The sequence below is a fragment of the Vidua chalybeata genome, chromosome 6 (assembly GCF_026979565.1).
Source record: "Vidua chalybeata isolate OUT-0048 chromosome 6, bVidCha1 merged haplotype, whole genome shotgun sequence".
NCBI classification, from domain to species: domain Eukaryota; kingdom Metazoa; phylum Chordata; class Aves; order Passeriformes; family Viduidae; genus Vidua; species Vidua chalybeata.
In genome coordinates this window covers 17,354,161-17,378,480 of record NC_071535.1, presented here as the reverse complement: position 1 = coordinate 17,378,480, position 24,320 = coordinate 17,354,161, and the positions used below count along the sequence as shown (strand labels likewise).

The window sequence follows — 24,320 nt, the reverse complement described above, 5'->3', positions numbered from 1 at the left end:
CTGAATCCCTGGAAAGCTGTGTGTCACACTTCTCTACCTACATTTTATGTTGACATCCCCCTGTGAAAAATGACAGGTGTGATGGGCAGATTTTGCTGGCTTGCACAAGACTTCTTTTTATATGTAATGGAAATTTTTCTTGATTCCTATCTGCACTGCTTTTATGTGGCTAATTTAGAACCCTGGGGCTATTCTAGATGAAATCTAGGAGCTTCATATCCCAGTAACAGACTCTGTACCAATACCCCCATATTGTCCTGCTAAAACACCTCAGCTTTTGGTGGGAAAAGAATTCAAGTGTTCACTTGGGCCAGTTGTTGAAACTTCAAGCAGCCTCCTGCTCCTGCTTGCTTACTGTCAATAGCAGCATGTATTGCATTGCCAGCAGCATTAAAACTGCAGTATCTTCTGCACCAGCTCATTTCAGACAAGCTGTGAGGGTGATGACCATCATCTCCAAGTCAAGCTGCATCTGAACCTCAACCTGACTCTCAACATTTCTGCAGCCTGTGACCAGGAACCCCAGTCCTATATTCATAAGCCACTGAAAGAATCAAGCAGGACTGTCACCAAATGACACAAGCAAAAACGACGCACCACAGCCTTGGTCACGATGAAGAGACTAATTTATTTTTTCTGACTCCAATCTTTTATAGTTCTCAAAAGATGCCAGTGGATTGGAGGGTGAACGTGCCACCTCTCCAACGACACTGGACAAACGACCTGTACATCAAATTTCTCCGCCTCTATGAAAGAATGCAAAACAATAGGTTATTTACAGAAAGTTGTGTGAGAAAGTTCTTTACAAGAATGTAAACTCAGAAGGCTTTAGAAAACTCTTGATAGCCAGGGCGACATCTCACCCTTTTCAGTTTAAAAAAGGAAAAGGAAAAGAAAAATGAACAGTGTTCAGTGCTCATTCATGGAGGACTCATCAGAGTGATCACTCGCGTTGTCTGCATCTGAGTCATCACTCAATGATTCACCCACTTGATGCCTTTCAGGTTGGTCACGGGCTCCATGTTGCCCTTCGGCCGGATTCTGTCTCTGCGGTTGCAGGTCAGGGCGAACACACTTCGAAGGTACCCAGCGTGTCCCAGTATCTGTGGGCACACAAGCATACCCGCGCCCCGAAGCGATAAGGTCATAGGGACCTTCCCACTGTTTGGTGACTAAATTTCGCACTCGAACCTTCGCTCGAGGCTGATGTGCCTCGTCCGCAGCCTGCAACGAGAAATGATGATTCAAAATGACAGGGTTATTTACAGAAAGTTGTGTGAGAAAGTTCTCTACAAGAATGTAAACTCAGAAGGCTTTAGAAAACTCTTGATAACCAGGGTGACACAGGACCAAGTAAAATCACAGCCCAACTTCAGTGAAATCTGCAGAAGGAAATATTTTTTCTTTCTGTTCTTAGAAATGAGACACATGGCACCAGCATTTTCTTGATTACAATGAGGAGCTTGTGAACTTCAGTAGTTTTGCAGCTGGAATTTTGTCCCACAAAAATCACAGTACTGAGTATCTGGTAATGATAGTGAAAAAGAAAGGCTCCATCAAGAAATTAATTTATATGGAAAGATCTGGGCTTTTAATTAAACAAAAAAAGAAAGGCATTTGCAAGTAACTAGTCCAGCTTCTAAAGTAGATTGATTTACTTTTCAAAATATGGGTGGAGAGTTGCTTTTAAAATTGACACCTGCACATGCCAGTATAATTTTCTTTTTGTTCATGTAATTTTTAAAACATGTTCTCATTATACAATTTTCCTGCTTTATATCACAGTGGTACTACTGAACCTTGAAATGTAATTCTTTGGGGACCCTTAGCAGTGATATGTTGGTTCTTTTTATATATTACATTATTACTGTTCTTTATTTACACAAATGACACAAAGAACTCTTCATTAATATCACGATGACTCTATTCTCTGGAAGAAAAGAATGCCTGACAAAAATCATCATCACAGCTCCTGGCAGTTTCTTGGTTGTGACCTATTAAGGATTATTCTGTCAAAAAGCCAAGTTTCTTTTCTTTGAAAGAAAGCCCAAAATTACAGAATAAAGTGGCTTGGGGGAGCTAACAAGCATAGTACAGTAAATAAAATCAGTCTGGTTTAAATATAGTAAATAGCACTGGCTGAAAGTCATATTTTAGAATACACTTATTATAAGAAACTACTTAGATAATGAAAGTAAATCTAAAAATCTAATATAATTTTCATCATTTATGTAGTTTGTTTGCTTTTTACATTTAATTCTGCTTGGATAATGAAAACAGTCTGGTTTTTTTTCCTTGGCTGTATCATATTTCTGATTGTCAGACACTTGCCAAGGTTGCAGTGACTGGGTTTTGGACACCTCAGGGGAAATGGTGAAATCCTGTTTCTAGCAAAGGGGTGAGCAGGGGAATTCTAGAGAACACATGTGTGTAATTTGGTCAGATCAGAGCCTGCCCACATGAGTGACAGGCAGCAAACAGCACATACCAGGCTATGCTGCAGAGGTCTGGGTCACACAGTGAATCTTCAAAAGTCAGTGCAAGTCCCACCACAAAGTGCTCCCATAAACCATTCCCTTTCCACACTCAACAGCCAGGAACCAGCACTTGAGTTTGGTTTGGTTCCAGGAGCACCTGGGCTTTACTCAGGTTCCAGACTCACACTGGTTCCAGGAGCACCTGGGCTTTACTCAGGTTCCAGACTCACACTGGTTCCAGGAGCACCTGGGCTTTACTCAGGTTCTAGACTCACACTGGTTCCAGGAGCACCTGGGCTTTACTCAGGTTCCAGACTCACACTGGTTCCAGGAGCACCTGGGCTTTACTCAGGTTCCAGACTCACACTGGTTCCAGGAACACCTGGGCTTTACTCAGGTTCCAGACTCACACTGGACACAGGGAGCTGAACTGCCATTTCAAGTCCCAGCAAGGGAAGTTCAGTTGGTTCATCTCAGGGACAGGGTCTGCCTTGTTTAACACCATAAGTGAAGTCACATCTGAAGAACGAGAAAGGAACCCACAGCTGTAAGGAGTTTTTTCAAAAGTGTTTTAAGACCTAGCTCCAAACAGCAGGATGCGGGCCACTGTCAGAATTGAGAGGTCTGCATGCCTGTGCCAATTTGGGCAGTAGTTCTTGGAGAACAGTTAAGTGCCTACCTCTGATTTTCAGAGTTTCTGTTAACTAGAGTAAAGTTCAATCTGAAGAAATCTGTCCTTCAGTGAAACAGAGCTACAGACATTATCTCACTAATGGGCTGATGCTGGATGCAACATCCCTGAGTCTCAGAAAGGTCTGGATTTGATTCTCTGGTTTCAGTACAGTCTCATTTTTGAACTGTAAGTCCCTGATATCCTCCAGTGAGATAAAAATCCAACTCAGTAGAACTTATTTTCAGTTGTTGAGGTCAGGGACATGAGAAATTGCACCTAAGATGATCTTTGAGTTTATGATTCTTTCCCTTGAAATTACTTAAGACTGTAGCAGGGGGATTTTATTATAGCTTAATATTAAACATCCTCATTTAGCTAATGCTATTAGAAGAACCTGATTTCTTGCAAATTCTTATACACTAGGGGGTGCAAACATCCTTTTAATGAGTCCAGAAATAAATGGTCTCATCAATTCCAGCAAAGAAAGTGTCTGGTCCTGTACTAAAACTCGTGTGGAAAATATCTAATGTTTTAAGTCACATTTGGCTCATACAAATGAATAAATAAAATCACTGCTTTCAGCAACAGCTTTTTAATGTTTTTTTTTGGGTTTATATATGGAACAGAGAAGATGCTAACGTAGGAGTTACATAACAGGAGAATTCAGCTCCAGCCTGCTTTGCATGCCATTGCCGGCAGCTTTCTCATGTCCTGTGGTGACTCAGACACTGCCGTAAGCTTCACGGAGGGACGGTCTCAACTTTTTACCCCACATTTTCATATCATTATGTGACAAGTTAGTTTTCTGACTCAGGCACTGGCTGAAATCTGCCTTTCAAAGCACTTATTCTTCTGTTGTTACACCAAGATCTGTCACTTGCAAGTCATGGTGTGAGGAACAGTGGGCTGAGCGAGGCATTGTTGTTTCACCTGCATGGAACAAAGTTCTGATTTTCTCAGCTTGTGCCAACAGAGCATTTAAGCTTTTACTTAACAGGAAACAGTGGTGGTTCTGATGAATGTGATGGGATTGCTGACAGGCGTAAGTGTTAATCAAGTTTATGTACCAGTAAAAGCAATGGAGCAGTGTTGAGTAGCAGGACAGGTTTCCAGCTCCAGCATCAGTCAGTCTTCAGTCCCTCTGCTTATGCATCGTTACTTACTCATGCATCTTTACTTTCACACAGGGAACAGAGCATCTGAAGAGGTATCATCCTCTCATAATAATGCATTCTCCTTTTAGGTCACAAAAATAATTCTGCAGCTACAAAGCAGTGCTTATGAATGCAGGAGCCTCTTGTGCAACATTTCTTCCTTTGCATTTTTATTCATTTGCCCATTCCTTATCTCAGTGAGGCATGATCAGAGCCCCCAAAGTCCCTTCTCCTAAATGATGTACAGAAATTACTAAAATCTGAACTCATAAATTAAGCTTGGAAAAAAATCCCATGGTTTTATGCACATCTGTTTTGCATCAGAATCTGTTAGATTCTGGTTTTCCAAATGTATAGGGGGTTTGCAGATGTCTTTGCATCTCAGACAAAAATGCCATCTTGTGATTGGTGGAACCATATCTAAATACCTCAGACTCTGTCTTACCACTTGGTACCATTCACACCATCAGCTTTTATATCTGCAGAGTGTTTCATATTACCTTATTTTTCCTGTGTTGCATTCATCACTGCATCAAAACAAAACAAAAGGATTAAAGCAGGTCAATGCATTATGGTTAAATATTTTTTTCTAAGGGAGAACAGACCATTCCAAACACCATTAAGACAGAATCCTGATTGAATCTGATGCAGCCAGATTAAATGCATGTTAATAGAGAAGGACAATTATTGTTGACTTCCTAATGCAAACAAGAACTTCAGACACTGATTTCTATCAGCCCATTAGAGCTGGCTGAATTTTACACACTGTTTTAACAGTTGCTTAGCAATGGCAAATAAGCTGTTTCTGTCTCTTATCACTAGCGGTATGGTTAGAACAATACCTATTATTGAACTGAATAGGTATGAAATTAGTTTATACTGTTCCTCTTTTTGAGATGGCACTTGGCAGCAAAGTGAATTGTTTAGGCTGCAGGCAGAAGCAGCAATTTTTTCCTGGAGCGACAATGGAGATAAAATGAAACTGAGGCTTTGTGATGGCTGTTTATCTGAAGGCATCATCCAAAAAACTCTGCTTGTGTATGTTTGTGTGCACAGGAAGGAAGAGGTTTTCCTTCAGATATCTTTTTTGAGTGAATTCCTAGGGTTGTGACAACACTAATGACTAGACCCTGTCAAAAAAGCAAATACAGCAATACCACACTGCAATATCATTTCCTCCCTTGTTCCTCCATGGGCATCTCTAATGAAGTTCCTCAGCTCTGATTTGGGGCAACACACTGGAGTGAAGCTACCAAAGCCAAGATCCAGAAGGATCAAGTGCTTTAGGCACTTGTCATTTACTGTTGCCACTCCTGTCTTTTAAGAAGGACTCCACCTTCCACAGTGGAGTCCCTGCAGCTGCAGAATTCAACATCTGCAGCAACATTCACACCTTGCATGCAGAGTTCATGGTCACCGCAATAAGGAAGGCTTAGCAGAATAGTATGGTTCTGTTCTGGTGCTGCAAGGTCTTAATTATATCTTTATAGTTAGAATTTATACTCACAGCTTCTGCCTCCCACAGGAATACCCCAATAACGTGGCTGTAGTCTACTTTGAGGTAGATGCTTTACAACACAAACTCTTAGGTAAGGGCTGTGCCTCCAAGGAAAAAAAAATCCAATTTTAGGCCAGCTTGTCATCCTCCAGGTCTGATGCAATGAAGTATTTATTATTTTAAGTGCCTTGAATAATTTGAACAGGAAAATTGAAGAATGCTTCTGCTTTGCAATAGACTAGTTTTGTAGCTGGTGCTTTGGGTTTGAATATCTCTGTCTGACGAAATAATGTAACTTTTGGATTCCTTGACAGAGATAACCACTACTGCAGAGAGAACCACTACTGCAGAGATAACATGCCACTGTTTACTCTTTCTGTAGCTGCATTTCATAGAAAACAGCAGCAGCTGGTGTTGAACCCACATAGCTGGTCCCTTACTAGTTCTCAGGTCACTTACTAGGTTACTAATCAGGACAGGCTAACAAAAGAATCCCTGTTTCTAAAACCTGAGTGTAACACAGTGTAAACCCTGTGTCTGTGATCTTCTGTACCCAGGTTCTGAAGCACTTCTGTGCACAAGCAGAGGTAGGAATTAGGTACCTTTGAGATGCCGTGCATAGGGTGGACCAACACACTTTGGGCTCCTGGCGCTCCACTGGCAGCACTGCAAGAAGACAAGAGGCAAAGTGATTGTTGGATGCAAATGTACACAGGATGACAGAGCATGTACCAGCTGAATTTTAAGAGCAGCTGAATACAGGTTTTGAATCACAGAATGGTTGAAGTTTGGAGCAACCTCTTGATATCATCTAGTCCAACCCCTCTGCTCAAACAAGGTTGTCTGGAACCAATTGCCCAGGACAGTGTCCAGCTGGGTTTCAAAGATCTCCGTAAGTGGAGTTTCATGACCTCTTTGGGCAACCTTTGCCACTGTTTGACCACCCTTACAATAAAAAAAAAAAAAAAAAAAAAAAAAAAAAAAAAAAAAAAAAAAAAGTCCTGTGTTCCATTTGAATTTGATGTGGCTTGTGCCCAGGGTCTCCTGTCACTGAGCACTACTGAGAAGAGTCTGGCTCCCTTGCCTTCACTCCTTCCCATCAGGTCCCATCATATGCACTGGTAAGACCACAGAATCACAGAAAGGGTCAGGTTGAAGTGATCACAGTGGGTCATCTGGTCAGGCCTCCCTGCTCAAGCAGGGTTACCCTGGAGCACATTGCACAGGATTGATTCCAAATGGATTCCCCCTGAGCCTCTCTTTTAACAGTTCTAGCTGTCCTAGCCTTCCTTCATATTGGAAGGTGCTCCAGTCCCTGAATCATCTTCATGGCCCTTGGCTGGGCTCACGGTAAGTCCACGTCTGTCGTGTACACAGGAGCCCAGAACTGGGCACAATTCTGAACGCATCATGCAGGCAAATCTAGTTCCTCTCCTCTCTGAACCTTCACACTCATTATTTTTCAGTCCTCAGTCCCTTAGCACAGCTTCCAGCAAGTGTGCAAAGTGCAGCTTTTGCACACCTTTCCATCAGAAGTATGTGTGAAGCTATCAGGATCATTATGCCAACAAGCATTCACAATCTGATTCCTGCAATGCAAATCAATCTCATGTTCTGTGAAAGGAGCTTTGTTACCAACCTCAGTACCATCTGAAAGGTGTCAAATGCTCCCTATTTTATTAATAATCCATGTAAATTTCCTGTGTACTTCATGGGGAAAAACCCATATTAATTTCTTGCTGGAGCTATTGGGTTCTTATAACAGTATTAATCAGTCATTTACACTGATTCAAAATAGCCCAGTTCATATTTTTACTAATAATTTGATTGCTATAACCAGACACAGCAAGAGCAGGTTAACTGGAGCTTAAAGCTGGAGTCAGAGATGAAAGGTTTGTTCACTCATTCTTACCCGAATTCCTGTCCTGCAGGAGTGAGTCAAGGTTAGTACATGGACACATTCCCAGAGTTAGTGGAATCTACAAAAGAGATACTTGTACCATTTTTACTATTTCTTCTGCAAGAGCCCTGTAGAGAAATAGTAGACATAGCATTTATTTAAAAGAAAAGAAAAAAAAGGGGAATTGTAGGTACAGAGTTTGTGGTAATTGGGAGTGGGGCTGTGGCCAAGCCTCATCCCCAGAGAGTACAGCTGTGAAAAGCAGGTGAGCAGCATGAGCTGAAAGCAATGAGCCATGGAGTGCCCAGGTGCACTGACCAGTTCCCAAAGGGAACAGAGGGCACACAGGCGCAATGCATGGACATGAGGGGCATAAAAGGTTGGGCTGAAGAACAAGAAGGGCAGATGCTTGCAGTCTTCTGAAGTGCTATGAAGTTGCTCTATATGGGCAGGTGCCTGAAGCCTTCTGATGTAATATGGTGTTACTCTGTAGGGGTTGAAGCCTTCTGAGATTGTGTGGTGATTTTCTGTGTATTGTGGCTGTCTCAACTGTGACAGATGCTGTGACAGCAACATTTCCTATTAAAGGTGTAAAGGACTCCTCCTGGGTGAAGCTCAGCCAGGAAGAGGGGCAGGCTGAAAAATGGCTTGGTCTGCCAAGTCACCAAGCAGCCAGGGACCAGAGGGAACTGTCCAAGGGCAGAGTCATCTCCCCACATCTCCTGGTGTTGAGGGGGGTCTGAAAGCAGGACAGCCTGTTTGGGGTATGTGGGGGAGGCCCCAGGGGCCTGGAATACCAGCAAGGTTGCCAGTCAATGTGAAAGCTGAGCTGGCCAGAAATGTTGCAGGGTGGACTTGATGCAGGGTGAGAAAGGAGGGAGCGCCTGCCAGTCAGACCTTCTTGAAACAAGGGTGGTATAAGCATTTCCACCCCATTTGATGCACAAACCCTTGGCTGACCCCTGCACAGTCTTAGTGTTATTAGCATTATTACCTAACTTCTATAGTGTAGGCTTGCACAACCTGGAGTTTGGAAAATGCTGAGAACTGAAATGATCAGGAGAACGGTCACCAAAATATTTTTTTTAATGCGGTAGGATTGTAGGCAAACGAGATTCTCCCAATCATATTTAAATCAGTAACTTTTTTTTTAATTATGTATTTGGGTTTTTTGGGTATTTTTCTATTTTAAATTAATGCTACTGCAGGAATCCCAGTGTACCACAGAATTTACCATGGTGCATTGCAGAGGCCAGGTGGGGCTAGACCAGGTTTGGTCATGGTTATAAATCCAGTTACAAAAAAAAAGCCAGTGCTTTGCCAGCAGTCTGATATTCACAAGAAACTCTATCAGAACAAATATCTGGAACAAGATAAAAAGACATCACATATTTGGGTTCACATGTGCACAAGGCTGTAAATTATACTTCTCTGGTTCTAACATCAGGACTGCAGCATAAAGAGACAATTGGGCAGACACAGTCCTTGCCGCACAGTAGTTACAGGCTACGCTTTGGAAATACCGAAATGACAGAACTGGTATGTTAACCCTCTAGCAAGCCACTATTTGTGATTGCCTGAAGACAGATCTCGGACAGGCCAGAGTCTAGCTGGTATGAAAGTGCTGCAGAGAGATCCCAGTTTTTGCTCATGAGGAAGCCTGTATGTGCCATAAAATGAGGTGTGGGCTTCCCAGTAGAGTGCTGGGGCAGATGGTATTTGTGATGGATTCAATAAGGACATGATATTTCAGGATCTTTGAGCATGACCATAACTTAACACTGGGGCTTTGACCCATGACATAATCTTCCATGTGAATAGTGCCAGGTCTCCCAGCTAAGGCTACAAATAAATCTGTCCCTAAATGCCAACAGGTGATTCAACTCTACCTGTCACCTTCTGCTGTGAAAAATCTTCGCCAGAACTTTTGAGGCTTGCCAACTAGATTATGGCTTTAAAGCACCAGGCTTCCTGGTATCTCTCTCAAATCCTATGCCATCTCTGTTGTTGTTTCACATCCCTGAAGAGATTAACAGCATTTCCGAGGCTTCAAATATGGATATTTCTTTCCAGAACCGTCTAGCATGAACAATGCTGCTTTCATTGAAATAATTCTACCCACATCACTCTGTTTTTAAAGCCATGACAATTGTTGTCATACCACAACTATTTAATGGCAGGAGCTGGAGGTCTGGGCCTAATAGCTGTCATCTGCTGCCACCCAACAGAAAATTTCAATGAGGTCCTGTCACTTACAGCAGCTGAGTTTCTGGCACGCAGAAATTGTGTCTCAGATCCAGAGTAGAATCCTCTTCACGTATACTTAATATAGGAAATAGAATTTAAAACCAAACAAAAAAAACCCAGCATGGAACCCTGCCCAAGCTGAAGTCAATTTTACAATCCATTTTCCTGGACTGAGGTTTCACCCTGAGGATTTTGCTGCCTACTCTCTAAAATTGTCTGCTAATGTTTCACATTTTATAATAGCTTTTTATTAATTTTTTAAATATTACCTTCTTTATCATGGGCCTTAAACAAAAATTTTTGGAGGAGGAGGAGGATTTGCATCACTCACCAGCACAGAGTGAATAGAAATCTCATGTAACTATCAACAGAGAATGAACTGCAAGGGTTTACAATATTTTTGCCATGGTGTAGCTCTAGCCTGCAATTTGGTCCCATCTCCTGCATTATGCTACTGTTGGCTGGTGGAATTTGAGGTTAAAGAAAAAAACAGGAGAAAAAGCTGTCTATATGCAAACTACTGTCATTCCACTAACAGATCTTTTTCTCCTTTAATGTGTTATGTATAGTTTGCTCAGGTGTTAATTAAAACAGCAGCATGAGCTTCCAGTAAGTTTTATGTGGATTTTTAAAAAAGATGAGGTTGTGTCTTTGCATCTATTCTGCTGTTACCATGCACTGTTAGCAGGAGGGGTTTTTTCTTGCCTCACTGCAATAGAAATATTGCATACAACTTTGGAGTTTTTCTTATCAGAAGGCAAAACTAAATATCAAAATTTCTTAACAACTAATCATATATACAATGATTACAAGCTATAATACTGTTTCCCATACTCTGATATTTAAGCTTGGTCTTATCCTACTTCCCCATCAATCACTGCACACTACTCTTTGGTATCATGTCATCATATTTCCATAATCATTAATCATGTTACCCAATAAATCCTTGGGCAATTATTTAAGCTGCCCTCTTAACAGCTGTCCACTTCGCATATTGCCACCTCGGCCGCTCATTTACCAGCATGCCTTTGATCTGGGAACTGTTCAATCAGATCAATAACATACAAGGAAAATGCAAATGGTTTGAAACAAGAGAAATTCTTTCATGTGGAATATTCACATTTGAAACAAGCCTTTCAACTCTGCAGCTGAAGCTTTCCTTTATAGTGATAAAGTCCTTTATAACGATTTAACAAATTACAGCTAGGTAATGGCAAGGCATATTGCATTGAGCAGCAGTGCAAGTGGTAGGTGTGAGGAGCTGCTGGGAGCTCCCAGTCACACATGCACTGGCAAGCCCTCCTCCTTCCCAGCAACCCAGGAGATGAGATGCCAGACTGTTCCCTGTGGGAGACAGATGAGGTGAGAGACAAAGACCATTTGCATGTTCAGGTCTGTGGGAGACTGCCTTGTTTATCCCTGTGCCTTTCCAGTGGTCTCAGACCTGCCTTCCCCATCCCTTTGTGGGCTCTGGTCCTCCCTGCATACTCTTTCCCATCCAGCTCTCCTGCTCTCTTTCCCACCCTTTCCAGCTCTCCTGTGCATTATTATAATGGGGCTATTGACTTTGGGGGGTCATTTTGTTGGTCAGGCTTTGATTATAAGTTTTCTCATGTGTGAGAAGACCTCTTTGGCTTCAGGGAGATGTACAGCTCCCATCTGTCTGTCAAGAAGATTCATGAGGAACAGGCAAGATTACTAAGTACAGTTTACTATCTGCAATGACTAAATGCCAAATGGAGATATAAATTGTAGTGCACTTGGAAAGCTGATTAATTAAAAAACACTAACGCCACTGATAAATGCTCAAGTTTCAAATGTTTCTTTATCAGCATCATCTGACTCTTCCTAGACTGAGAGCAGATTATCATCAACTAATTTTCAGTCTTCTCTAGTGAAGCTTTCTTAAGCATTTTATTATTTTGAAACAAATCTTTTTCTGCAGCCCTGTTTTCAAATGGTACCCACTGTTAGTCTCAGCTTAGCATAGTGGTGTATAAATTTCCCCTCTGAAGAAGACAAAAAAGGGACGAAGAAAAAGTGATATACATCTTCAGGAATTATTATATTCCATGCTTTGTTTGTTGTAGTGAGGGCTGGTGATAAATGATGCCACGTGGCTGTGTAGTTCATCATTTTATGACAAACCTGCACTGCTCCCTTTTGCACTGCAATCCCACCTCCAGGCCCCCAGTGGGGCAGCCCCGTGTGCTAAATGCTGCACACATCTATTGAGTGACAGGCCATTCTTCAAAGACCTTATGAGCTAGAGACAAGAGATTCCTACTGATCAGAGAGGTCCCCTTTCTTCAAACAGATGAACAGCAGATTTTGTTTGCGTGACAGTTGTAGCCACAGATAGCTGAGGAAGCAGAAGGAGGACAATTTAGATAATGCTCTAGGTAGAGGATGAATAAAGAAGTCTACCTTCATGAGACACAGGAAGGATAGAGTGGAGACCACTGGAAGAATCTGGAAATAGGCAAAAGCAGTTTTCCTGTGGTATATGTGGAAAACAGATTTTGGTGGCACAGCAGTACAGCTTTACTGGTCTTCATTCATGATAACTTTTTTGCCTCTTGTCTCTCTTTATTGCTTTATCAATAATTTAATCCCCAAGTTCCTGCTGATAAATATGTGATATATGTAGAGAGATACAGGAAGGAATATACAATGTATGAGCAGGTGTTGGAGTAGAACTCATTCTTTTAAAATAAATTGTTACTAGGTTATGACAACAACTGTTACAAAAATATATCTGCATAACATCTGCATTGACCAGTTAACATAAGGATGTTGTAATACTTATTTGTAATTTCAACACTTTATTTGGAAAGGTGGGTCGAATCTGATGCAATTTGGTAGTTTCCTCCTGACAAGTTCATCATAACCTACTCTAGAAAGAGTAGAAGAATTTGGAAGGCTGTCTAAATTGTTTTGTTTAATTTATACATCCAGTGAAAATCCAGGCCACCTGCCATTCATTATTCAGTTAAAAATGGGTAATACAACCTGCAAACAGAATATTATGGAATGGTTAAGCAAGTGACAGAGACAAATAGGTGAGCTGAAAATTGAGTCATGTAACTGGACAGTCCTTTGGGGGTTATGTTTCAGATTTTCTGTTCTTCACAACTTGAAATACAGCTCTGTGCTGAGAAAACCATTCTTATTGCAAGCTTTTGCTCTTAAGACATGCACAAGAAATCTGGAGGCATAAGAAGGTGCACAGACTACAACAGCAGGTCATGTTATGAGCCAGCATAATAAATGGAATAATTCCTTTGGCTTTGGTAGCTTCCAGGAAGCTTCTATAACTTTGTGCGAGCAATGAGATTTTCTACTGCTAAGATGCTCTCCATTGCCTGTTTGTGAACAGTGCTGGGTACAGCCAAGCTATGAGATCCAATAACAAATGATAATGCAGAATGTTGGAGTAAGAAGCTGTCAACAACAAAGGGGAAGTCATTAGGTATGTCATTAGGTAGTCATTTAGGTATTTAAACATGTCTGGTTTAAAATCCTTTAAAATCCTTTAGGATTTCACAAGATAATGATCAATATTACTCAGGTGATCTGTATCCTTTTGGAAAGGATGCAAAGGAATGAAGGAAAGGCCTCAGTTCATTTAACTACAGCAGCACTCAACAGCTGCTACTGGAAACCCAAACCCCACTGCTGACCTCTCATGCAAAAGAAAGAAGAGTGTTCCTGAGTGCTCAGAAGCCGCAAAAGCAAATAGGAGTGGTGGAAATTACATGTAGAAGAAATATTTAAGTAGAAAAAATCAAGATTGGGAGTAGGAGGAAATAAGAGAGCTGGCTTGGGGGAGGAAGGAATAGCATGAGGCAGGTGTTCCCTTTCTGGCATGTGTAATACTACCACTACAAAATCTGCTCCAGAGAGGAACAGCCTGGCACTGACAGGGAGCTGCTTGTACTTTTGCTGCTGATATCAGAGTTTAGCAAATCAAGGGTGGTGAGGGGCACAGTATAAGGAAATGAAGCAGCAGTGGGGAATGAGATATGGCTGGAGAATGAGAAATAAGAGGTTTAAGTCCATCCCATTTTGTACAGATTGCAATGGGAGCATGGTGTTTTCTGATGATATAAGCCAGTACTCAACAATCTGGCCTGATGGACACCAGCCCATGCACCTGAGGAAAAACCCCAGGCTGACCTTCCCACTGGGTTTGTTCCTACAAGTCCTATTCCTTGTATCCATTCTCTTCATAACTTTCCAGGCAGGTGACAGCAAAATGAAGGTGGATGACACTTTTTGAAATAGTTTTTAAACCAAGATCTTCTCCTTTAATTGTGTTGGTTTTAAGGATTGGAATTTATGTATGAATTTAGACAGAGATGCTCCAATACCATACTACAAGACCTCAGTGATTAGTGCAAATGGCTTAAAGAGTCACTGAGAAGGAAGGCAACCAAACATGCTAATAACAGCAAGCATCAAACACCACAAAATATTACCTGAGACTTATACCAGAATTCCAGCTGTATCATCACTAAGGTCTTTAAAGGCTACTGCAATATCCAAAATGCCTTAAAAATCTTTTTACTTTGTTTTTTTTTTTTAATGAATGATTCTCTTGTACTGCTGTCTATGAGTGAGAAATTGTAAGCCAGTTCGATCAGGGTGATCAGATACAATTATTAACGATTTTAACAGGGTATGTTAGAGATTAATAAATAGTGAGATCCTGATCCTAGTGAAACCAGTATTCTCAGGGGCTTAAGACATCAGCTCTTCACTCTCTAAATTTTGCATCATCTGGATAGATAATTTTTAATATGACTGCATAAATCATGCAACTGGACTGGTCTCATAGCAAAAAGTATTTCTATTAATAGCTGTTTCAAGAGTATGCCACAAGTAAGTGTTCCAAAGGACACACACAATTGTTCTGCAATAGGGAATCTATTATAATGACTTATTTTCTATTAAGTAATTGTAGAATATTTTAACCCCTTTCTGTTTGTTTGTTTTGCATGTAATTTTTTTCCCAAACTTATTCAAAACCAATCCCAGGATTTCAGCAATGCACAGTTAATTGCTGTGACTGGGTTTTCAACCTGGTGAGAAGCTTTCAAAGAGCTGGTCTCTACCAGTGAGCCCAGTAGGATGGGCATCCCTGCTGATACTCTGCCCTCTGGGATGATACAGGATAGCACTTTACTCCAGATTTTTATCAGTGGCTCATCCTCTTAAGTTCTTCTGAGGTGTGGCTCACCCAGATACTCAGTTCCTACCTGTTGTTCTCAGTTGCCTGTAATAAAATAAATTTATTTCTTAAGAACTGTCTTTCACTGTGGGATATTAATGTTTCTTCTGACATTGCTGGTTCTAAGCAATACACAAAAACTACCACCCAAAACAAGAGTAAAGAGCAGCAGGGAAGTAAAAGGGCACTGTTGTAGGTTGGGTTGATTTAGTTAGGGGTTTTATTAATGTTAGTTAGGTTGTTCCTTGTATTTCCCTATTTTTCCCCTCACAGTGGTTTGCTCCAAGGTGTTTACCCTGAAAGTTCCTGCCACCAGATCCACAGTTACCTGTCAATCTCCTCACCTCTCCCTGTTTTCTCCTTGTTTGGTTCTGTCAGTCAGGGGTTGTCACTCCTTGTTGAGTGTCAATCTTGTAACCACCCCCAGCTTCTTCATGAAAGTTCTGTATCAATCACCCCACCTTAGCCTTTCTATTCGTGCCAGGACTCTGTACCCACCTCTGTTATGTTACCATTGGTTGTTATGTGTCATTTCTCCATCGTTTGTCGCCATTGGGCGAGCCAGGTTTCCACCCCTGTCTGCCCACCCCCTACTTAACCTGTTGTCGTTCTTTGTTCTCGGGCATTTTGCACTGCATCGCTCTGAGGGCGCTTTGCTCTGACCACGCATGGGGGAAATAAACGTTCTTAGGGCTCGCAAAGTGTCCTTCTCTCGTCCCTTCGCCTCCTCTCAGCGTGTGAAGCCACCAAAGCTGCGTTACCCACTCGCAGCGCTCAGCACTACCAGGCTGCAGACGCCGCTCCCCTGGAGTGCCCGCTCACACGGCGGCCACCCGGCCTCGCACGGGCAGTGCCAGCCGGCGCTTCTCCACTGCCTGAGGTCGTGGCAGGCAGCTGCCGCAGGGCACAGCCGTGAGAAACCAGCCAGAAAAAAATCCTTCTGGAAATGTCCTAATAACAGTTACACCTCACTCCCACCAGGAAAAAACTAAGGGGGGCAGCAGTGAAAGTGTACCAGCAGGGAAAGATCATTTGTAAGGTTTAGTTAGAACAAAGCAAGAGTAAACAGTGTGTGTATTCCCCTGGTTTTCTGACACAGAAGAGGTTTTCTTCAGGCCCCCAGCCCCTCCTGTGGGAAACATGGGCAATGTATTTCAAAAGTCCTGTCTAAACACATGTAGTGAAGGATGTAGAAAGTAATACTATAATATATTGAGCCAAATGTGGGTCGTAACAGGGAAGTTAATCATCCTCAAAAACAGGGAAGTTCAATCATCTTCCCCAGCAATGATATAAATGAATAAGCAAATAAAAGGGATCTTGGAGAGATCACACATGCTAAGAACTGCAAAAACAAGCTGGTTTCTTTAGCTTAACTAGCCAGGCAAATGGATGGGGCTCTACTTCTATTGTTTTGCTTCATATTCTGGTACCAATTCTTATGGAATTAGAAACCCTCTTCTTCACAGGACATCTCTTTTGGAAAAGAGTTTCCCTTCCTCCCCACCTCAGTTTCTGCATACCCAGGGACAAGGCCTCCCCACGTTTACCTGCTATGAACGGGTTTTGTTGCACAGGACTCTGCCAACTTCATCTCTTTGAACAGTCCCATCCCACCTTCCTGCAGTTCTGCATGGAAAGAGATGGGTGGGATTGCATCAGGATACCTTTTATCTCCTAGTAACCCAAACTGTCCTGCTTATAGACACTCTCTTCTGCAGAATAAAAGTAATTTCATTGAGGGTTAATTAAGAGGATTAGGGAAACTGGGAAATTAAATAAAGAAATAGTCTGGGGAAAGCATCTGAGCTGGAGCAGTGCAGAGAGATGGTGGCTGGCACAGGGACAGTTGGGACACCTGGCACAGAGGATACCCATCTTCAGCCAGAATCCAGTGCAATCTCCCCATGGAGCACTCAGCATTAGAGAAAGAGACCAAGGCTGCCTTTTCCACACATGGTCACTGCAGTCAGAGCAGGAAATCAACAATTCTGTGCCATGTGGCAACTTTTTTTCTGTCTGCAGACCTGCACTCTTGGTGTTCTTCCCACAGAAATCCGCTCTGTGCCAGAAGAAGAGGGACCTGTTCTTGTACAACCTCCTGGCTCTGTGGTGTTGTACAGGGGAGGAATCCTTTCCTTTCTAATTAATTTCTCAGATCCCAGTGAGGACTACATTCCAGCAGAAAAATCTAAAATCTCTGTTTATGGAAAGGGAGGAAAGACTTTCCCAACACATGGACTTTTCATGGCATTTACTCACTTACTCCAAACAACTTTAGAAAATCCCTTGTGCAAAATTAAGAAGAGGGTACCAAACACGTAGAAAGACTTGGATTTTTCTTTTCCCACTGTATCGTCAGAGAAATAAAAGAGTTCAAATAAAAGAGTTTCAAATTTTGTGAAAAGCCACCATGAGCCTGCAGTCTGATAAACAACAATAACCTTTTTCTTGACACTAATTCCTTTATTATATTTTTAGAAGAATTTAAAAGCCACTTATTTTTGAAAACTGTGATTTCAGGAAAAAGTATAATTTTCACATTTCCTCTGATGTGTTATATGCCCTGCTGTGTTATGACATTTCAAGTTTCATCAAGTCACATTAATTTACATTCTCACATGTTTTCTCAGTGGAACCTGCTCTTTGGGTCTATTTTCATTTATTACTTGATCACTTTAATGTATTTGTTTTACTGAATACTTGGGCCATATTAACTGATCTTTCCATACCCCATGCTTGCAATTCATTAGCAATCATTTCTCTTCTCTGCACGAAGAAAGGAAAAAAGGAATGAGAGTGAGAGAAAATGAGAGAAAGACAAAAGTCTTGGAAAGAAAGCAAACAGCAGTTTAGTACACAGCCTGGGATGCAGCCTGCTCTGTTGCTTGGGCTTGGTTATGAGGAATTTTTATCTGGTGTTACCAACATAAATTATCAACGCAATAAAATAGATCCCATACTATAAATGTAGCTAATTGGTTGTAAGCTGCACATTGTTTCAGCCTCCTCAACTTTGGTAAATATGTTCACAGCAGTAAATCTGTGTTAGAGATTTGTTTTGGTACTAAGTGGACTATTGGATCCTGTCATGCAGAAAGCCAACCAGTTGTTCAGCCTTGTGCAATGATGATGTGAGGGAGAGCTGGGCATCAAGTCCCATTTGTGGGCTTGTTCCTTGCAGAAATATTTTGGTTGCCTGTGCCTCAGCTTGAGCTTGAGATCATGCCTAAATTCCTGAATTAGAGCCCTCTAAATTCAGTTTGTTCAGAGTGGCCAGCACAGCTGAAGTACAATATTACCACTCTTTGCCTCCTGGAATAGATAATTTGAGATGACTCTCAAACAATGAGGCATCAAGTGAGGGAATTGGCCCATTTTGTTCACCCTTTCCCTGTATTTATTAATTTAATGACTGAATGAACCATGGTGTTTCGTCCCCACTCTTGCTACCCTCTCCTTGCAAGTGGCATACAAGTACAAAATGAGAGATAATATTTGGAAAACTTTGCAACTTCTCAGTAAATTCCCATTCCCTCCTCAGTATTAGGATATACTTGATGACATCACGAACATCAGGTAAAAAGGTCCTGTGCAGGCAGCTGCTAATCCCCCAGTCCAGAAACCAGCAGCAAGAGTTTCAATGGCTGTGCAAGGTGAGTGAGTCCAAGTTTGTGAATTAGTGAGTCTTCCTCAGCCAAACTTGGTGAGAGCTGAAAGCCTCAGGCACCAGGTAGAAGGGAGCACCCTGCACTTAAAAAAAAATCTTGCTGCCTGCAGCTCTCCACCAGTGAGGAGTCACATGCAAATCCAGTTTGATCACCATGACAATCCATCCACTCTGCTGTTAACACACTCCCTCGACCTACCCCAGACTGAGATCTTGCTGTAACTCCAACTTTGAGTTTGCAGCCACAGCATGCAGCAACTTAGCAGGTTGTAGCTTGTCTTCCCCCACCTATATCCATGTGGATACACACCTACCCCTCCTGCACCTACCCCTAGCAGTGAAGACATTGCATAGAGTCCAGCTGTTGACTAATCTAAAACTACATAGTTCCATCTCCTGTCTTAAAAACACCTCTGCTAGTGGAAGAATGACAGTAGGGGGAGGAACGGCCCAAGAGAGACATTTCTGGAATTTTGGTTTCTTTGTAATTAAGCTGTTTGGAGCAATCAGACCAGGCATTACTTTAGTGACAGCTGGTTTTCATTTTAAACTTCTTCTCCACCATCTGGTAACTCTGGGGGAGCTACCATGAAGTTCAAACACTGGAAAACTCTAAGGGCAGAGGAGAGATTCCCAAATGTGACCTAAGCCACAGAGAGCCCAGCTCATCCATTGTGATGTCCTCATGTCCCTGAATGAGTAGGAGGATGATAGCAAAGCTTCCTGTAGAGGGTTGAATGGAGCAGCCTCGTGTGTCAAAGCATTGGGAAGAGGCAGGCAAGGAAGACTTTCCCAGCCTATAGATCACTGATGGCAAATGACCTGGTGCCAGCAGGAGAGTGATCAGTACAGCCCAGGGAAAGCAGCACAGATATGACAGCATGCCTGTTATCCACTGCACACTGCTGCCAGAATGGACTCTAATCTGTGTGTTTCTGTTCAGAGATTAGAGACAACAACTGGCTGCAACAGGATGCTGTCCTGCGATGGGGAGCAGAGGATGCTTACATAAAATGGCCTGGCAGCAGTGCACGGGAGGGACAGGCACACTCATTTTCTACTGTGGGCAGCAAAGAAAGGGATTACTGCTGAGGGGGGAGGCAGGCATGAACAGGGGGAGAGAAATTAGGAGTCCAGATGTCTACTCGGTATATAGAGTTCCCAAGGGTTTTGGAAATAAAATAGAAATAAGCCATACCATAAATTCAGATACGTGTGCAAGGAATCCACATTTATTTAAGACTGAGGTGGTGTTATGTGACCTTAAGCAAAACTAATCATCTGGACTGAATCTCCTCAGTCTTCTCCAGCATGTGTGAACCTCAGAGAATGGATTTCGCAGAGCTAAAAGTCAGTCCCTCCCTTCCACTGGGATGCAGCTGTCTAAATGTCTTGGTTCCTCCTAAGAGATCTGAGAATATAGGGTGGGAGAACTGTAAGGGAACAGAGGCTGGTGTGATCCACTCATTCATGGCTTTGGCACCTACAGTTCATATTAACCCTGCTCAGAAAACAGTGGCCATGGAGTAATTCAACCCATTCTGGAATCTAGGTGCAAAACTGAGCAAGCTTAAATTGGTCACAGTATAGTCAATCAGAATTTAAATAGTATTGTAAATAGTATTCAGGATTAATGAGGGCTGAGACAAGGAATGCCAAAATGCCAGAGGCTGCCTTACCTTTCCCCTTGGAGGACTATGATTCCTGACACTAGCAGATGAAAAGAAATAAATAGTTTAGAAGCCCTGATGCCTCCCAAACACCAGGTGCAGCATTATCAGTGCAGCACCATCTTACCTGGACTACAATTGACCTTTTAGCTTCTTTTTAATTTTTTTCCTGTCTTTTCTCATAGGAGGCACCAGTGCCATCTGTGTGTGCCTAAAGCTTTATGAATTGAGAGAATAAGAAACTAAACCAAGAGGCTCTCCTTGCTATCACTTCCCAGCTCCCCTCTTGAATGACTTCCTGTATCCTTAAAGATGCTGTCCAACTGATGCTGAGCAGCAAGGTGAGAGCCTGTCACAAGGAAATATGCACAGGAAGATGTGCTGAATTTTCCTGTTTTACTTACTGCCAGTTGACAGCAGGACAGAAAGTCATCCCTAGCCAGTCAGGAAAGTTACTTTCTAAGTGATGTGCACTGCATGGTATATGGAGACTGAGATCAATGGAGGACAGTAGAAAGTTAAATTGACAGTACACTAATAATTGTTGACATTAACTAATCAGATAAGAATTTTGAAGTTCACACTGTGAACACTGATATTTTCTGTGTGAAGTGAAGACAGTTTGAACTGATATTTTTTCTATTAATAAGTGTTTGAATGGGTGGTAGAAGAAATTATTACTGTAGTAATCAGAGCTCTCTGTGTGAAATCGCTTCATAGTCTTTGAGATTCATAAAGCAGGAGACAGTCTTTATTCAAAATACTATGAGCCTTTACCTGTCTAATGAAAACATAAAAGTTATCATTGCTTTAAATAATATTTTAATTTATTCACCAATATGTTGTTTCCATAATAATCTCTGGAAAACAGGCAGGGCCCAGTGCCCAGCCTCTGAAGAAATTTTGGGAGGGCTGTCTGCCCCCTCCATCAATGGACAATCACTCTGCCCTGTGGCTGAGCCTCTCTGTACCAGGCAGTGCTCTGCCAGGGCAGTGCTACCCATAGACTATGCCAGGCCTCTGCCATGGGCAACAGGAACACAGGATGCCAGCCCTCTTATTTCCAATAAAATGCCACTGGCTTATGTGCCTGCCACCCAGAGGGACCCTGCATCAACACTGGAGTAGGTGCAGTTATGTTTGTTTAAGCACATTTCACTTCTGACTAACGCCAGTCAAACCCAGTCTGATTTAATGGCATCTTTAGACTGCAGCACACACCAGATAAGACACTTCCCTGTGGTGTTCAGTGCATCATAGCATGCATGGAAGAGCCCTGCTGGTTCTTACAAATATGAATACGTTGATTCGTAAAGATGAGAACATTCTTAGCATTACAGGATCATTTAGTTTGGAAAAGACCTTTAAGATCATTGGGGCAACTGTTAACCTAACACTATCAGGCCTTCAGCACATATCCATTGTGTCATCAGTGCACATAATTCAGCATCAGGTAGCTACATATCATGGTTTCTAGCTCTTGCTTGGATTGCAAAGAACATTCTCTTTTCCCATGGTATAGCTGTAACTTGTATTGATGTTCAACATGTGAAATCGAACTAACCTTCCCTTTGACTAAGAATTTTATTTGTGACATAATACACCTACAATATTATGCAAGAAGGAGTCTGCAAATGATCATTTGACACTCAGTCCATATCAAAATGTATCTTCAGTCAAAAATCCCCAAAGTGTTAACACCTTCTGAGGTTGTTAACTTCTCCTTCCCAGCAGCCTGCTTACAGGGGTGCACACATTCACCCCTGCTTCAAATCAAATCCTTCCGTTTACTCTGTGTGTTCCCCACTCCCACTTCTGACTTTACCTTATGATCAACAGAGTTCAAGTTTAGGGAATATTATCAGAGCCATGCTTGCAACCTCTAACATTATAATCTACAGGGTTGCTGAGAGCATTAGAACATGCAGGATAAATTAATTCAGTGTAAGTAAAAGCTTTGAAGCTAGGAGCATCACCAGGGTTTTGAAGCTTAAGCCCTGTTTAGATTACTTGATTAAAGTAGGTCCAAAGCTTCACCAATCAATATATTTTGCTTAGGAGCAGTGTTGATACAGAAGCATATTTAATGGGATCTGCAGTACCCCACCCAGAAGATGCTTCATTAAAACACAATGAGAAAACGTACATGGGGGGAGAAGGGCAAAATCACTGCCCTGTGTTTGTGAGTGCCTGTGAAGATTATTTACAGCCGTGGTACAGAATAGCCTGTATAAAGAAAAGGGGAGCAGGGAACTGACAAGAAAATTACAGGCTTGGGAAAGAAGTAACTGAATCTTCTATTAGTTTAAAATTGTAAAGAATGACCAAATGTAAATAGACATACCTGCAGCCATGCATTATTAAAGGGACAGCCCTGCTCTTTGGCCACTTTAATTTGTCCTGCAATCTCCAGTGGGCACCAGAACCATTAGTCTGGTTACCTGGACGGCATAATTTCTGGCAAGATTACCAGCATTGTATCTGTGGGCCAATACTGACAAAATGACAATTATTTGTACTAAAATTAGGAAAACTTAAGCCTGACCAGTAGGTCATAGTTGACAAAAGCCAAAAATACAATCAGCTCATTTTTTTTTTTTTCTCACCTAAGAATATGAACATGCAACAGGTAAAACAGGTAATGTGGAAGAGCACAGGTTCAGTTCTGCTCTTCTTGCTTCACCTCCCAAGTTATTTACACCTCCAGGGCTACAGGGTGCCAAACCATGGCTTCCAGACCAGCTCTGGGGAGGGAATGGGAACAGGCTGTTGTTTGTATCCCAATGGAAAACACAATCCATTTAGATTTCTAATTGGACTTGACTGGACATTTAAGCAAGTTTTTGTCCGAAGCAATTTAAATGAATTAGTTACATTTTCCAGCCTACAGAACAGATCAGACAAGCAAATCGTGTGCCACCTTCACAGCACAGCGTGCCCCATCTGCAATGCCCGAGTCCTGGAGCTCCCTAAGGAGCCTGGCCCCAACTCCGTGCCATTGAAGCCAAGCTGCTCCCCAAGAGTCAGGGAGCTCTCCAGCCAGGGCCCAGCCCCACAGTACCTGAGCGAGGTGAGCAAGGCAAACCTGCAGAGAGTAGCTACATTCTGCCCAGAATTCAGATCTTATCAGGCAACACTGTGCTTATAAGGCAGTTCCAAAATCTTGCTGGGAAGTCAATCAGTGGATCAGAGTCAAGTTCAGTGAGGTAACCAGGGCTGGATACAGCACAGTGATTGCTGGGCAGGTCCCCAGTGACAAGGCAGGTCTGTGGTCAAGCTGGGAAGTCAGTCTGCTGCTCAGGGTCTGGATCAACAGGATCCTTGGCACAGGCACAGCTCTGCCTGAGCTAGAGACTGATACTTCTGTAGCATCACTCAGACACAGACTGACAGCCCAGGGCTCAGCTGAAATGGGGCTCCTGAGTCCACAGGCAGGTGTAGATGGAGACCCCAGATGAGGCTGGTCAGGCCCATTAAGGTGCCTTAGTCTGATTGTGCAAGAAAAACATTTGCATTTTTATTTCAGCAAGAACCTCAGTTTGGAGCTGGTGTTTGTCCATGTCATGGAAATAAACATGTGCCAGAAAAGCTACAAAGAGAATGAAATGAGTATGCCAGGAGACTTTTATGTTTGAAAAGGATTTTGCCCTGAAGTATCCACCCCTGCACAGCTGGGATGTGCTGACGTGTCCCCTGGGTAGCTCATTTGGCACCAACCACCTTGGGTACCTGCAGCAGGGGTCCCACCAAGCAGTCTCTTGTTCTCCCCACAGCTTGAGTGGCATTAGCTCTGACAGG

At 42.4% G+C, this 24,320-nt stretch overlaps 1 protein-coding gene across 1 annotated transcript; it reads right to left on the bottom strand.

Annotated features, from left to right (window-relative positions):
- Positions 1–574: 574 nt before the first annotated feature.
- LOC128790024 (uncharacterized) lies at positions 575–15,524 on the bottom strand. The gene is made up of 3 exons (XM_053946446.1): positions 15,511–15,524; positions 6,405–6,468; positions 575–1,224 (listed from the first exon to the last, which is right to left on the bottom strand). The coding sequence occupies exons 2-3, from the start codon at positions 6,420–6,422 to the stop codon at positions 910–912; spliced, it is 333 nt and encodes a 110-aa protein (XP_053802421.1). The 5' UTR covers positions 6,423–6,468; positions 15,511–15,524; the 3' UTR covers positions 575–909.
- Between the last annotated feature and the right edge of the window lie 8,796 nt (positions 15,525–24,320).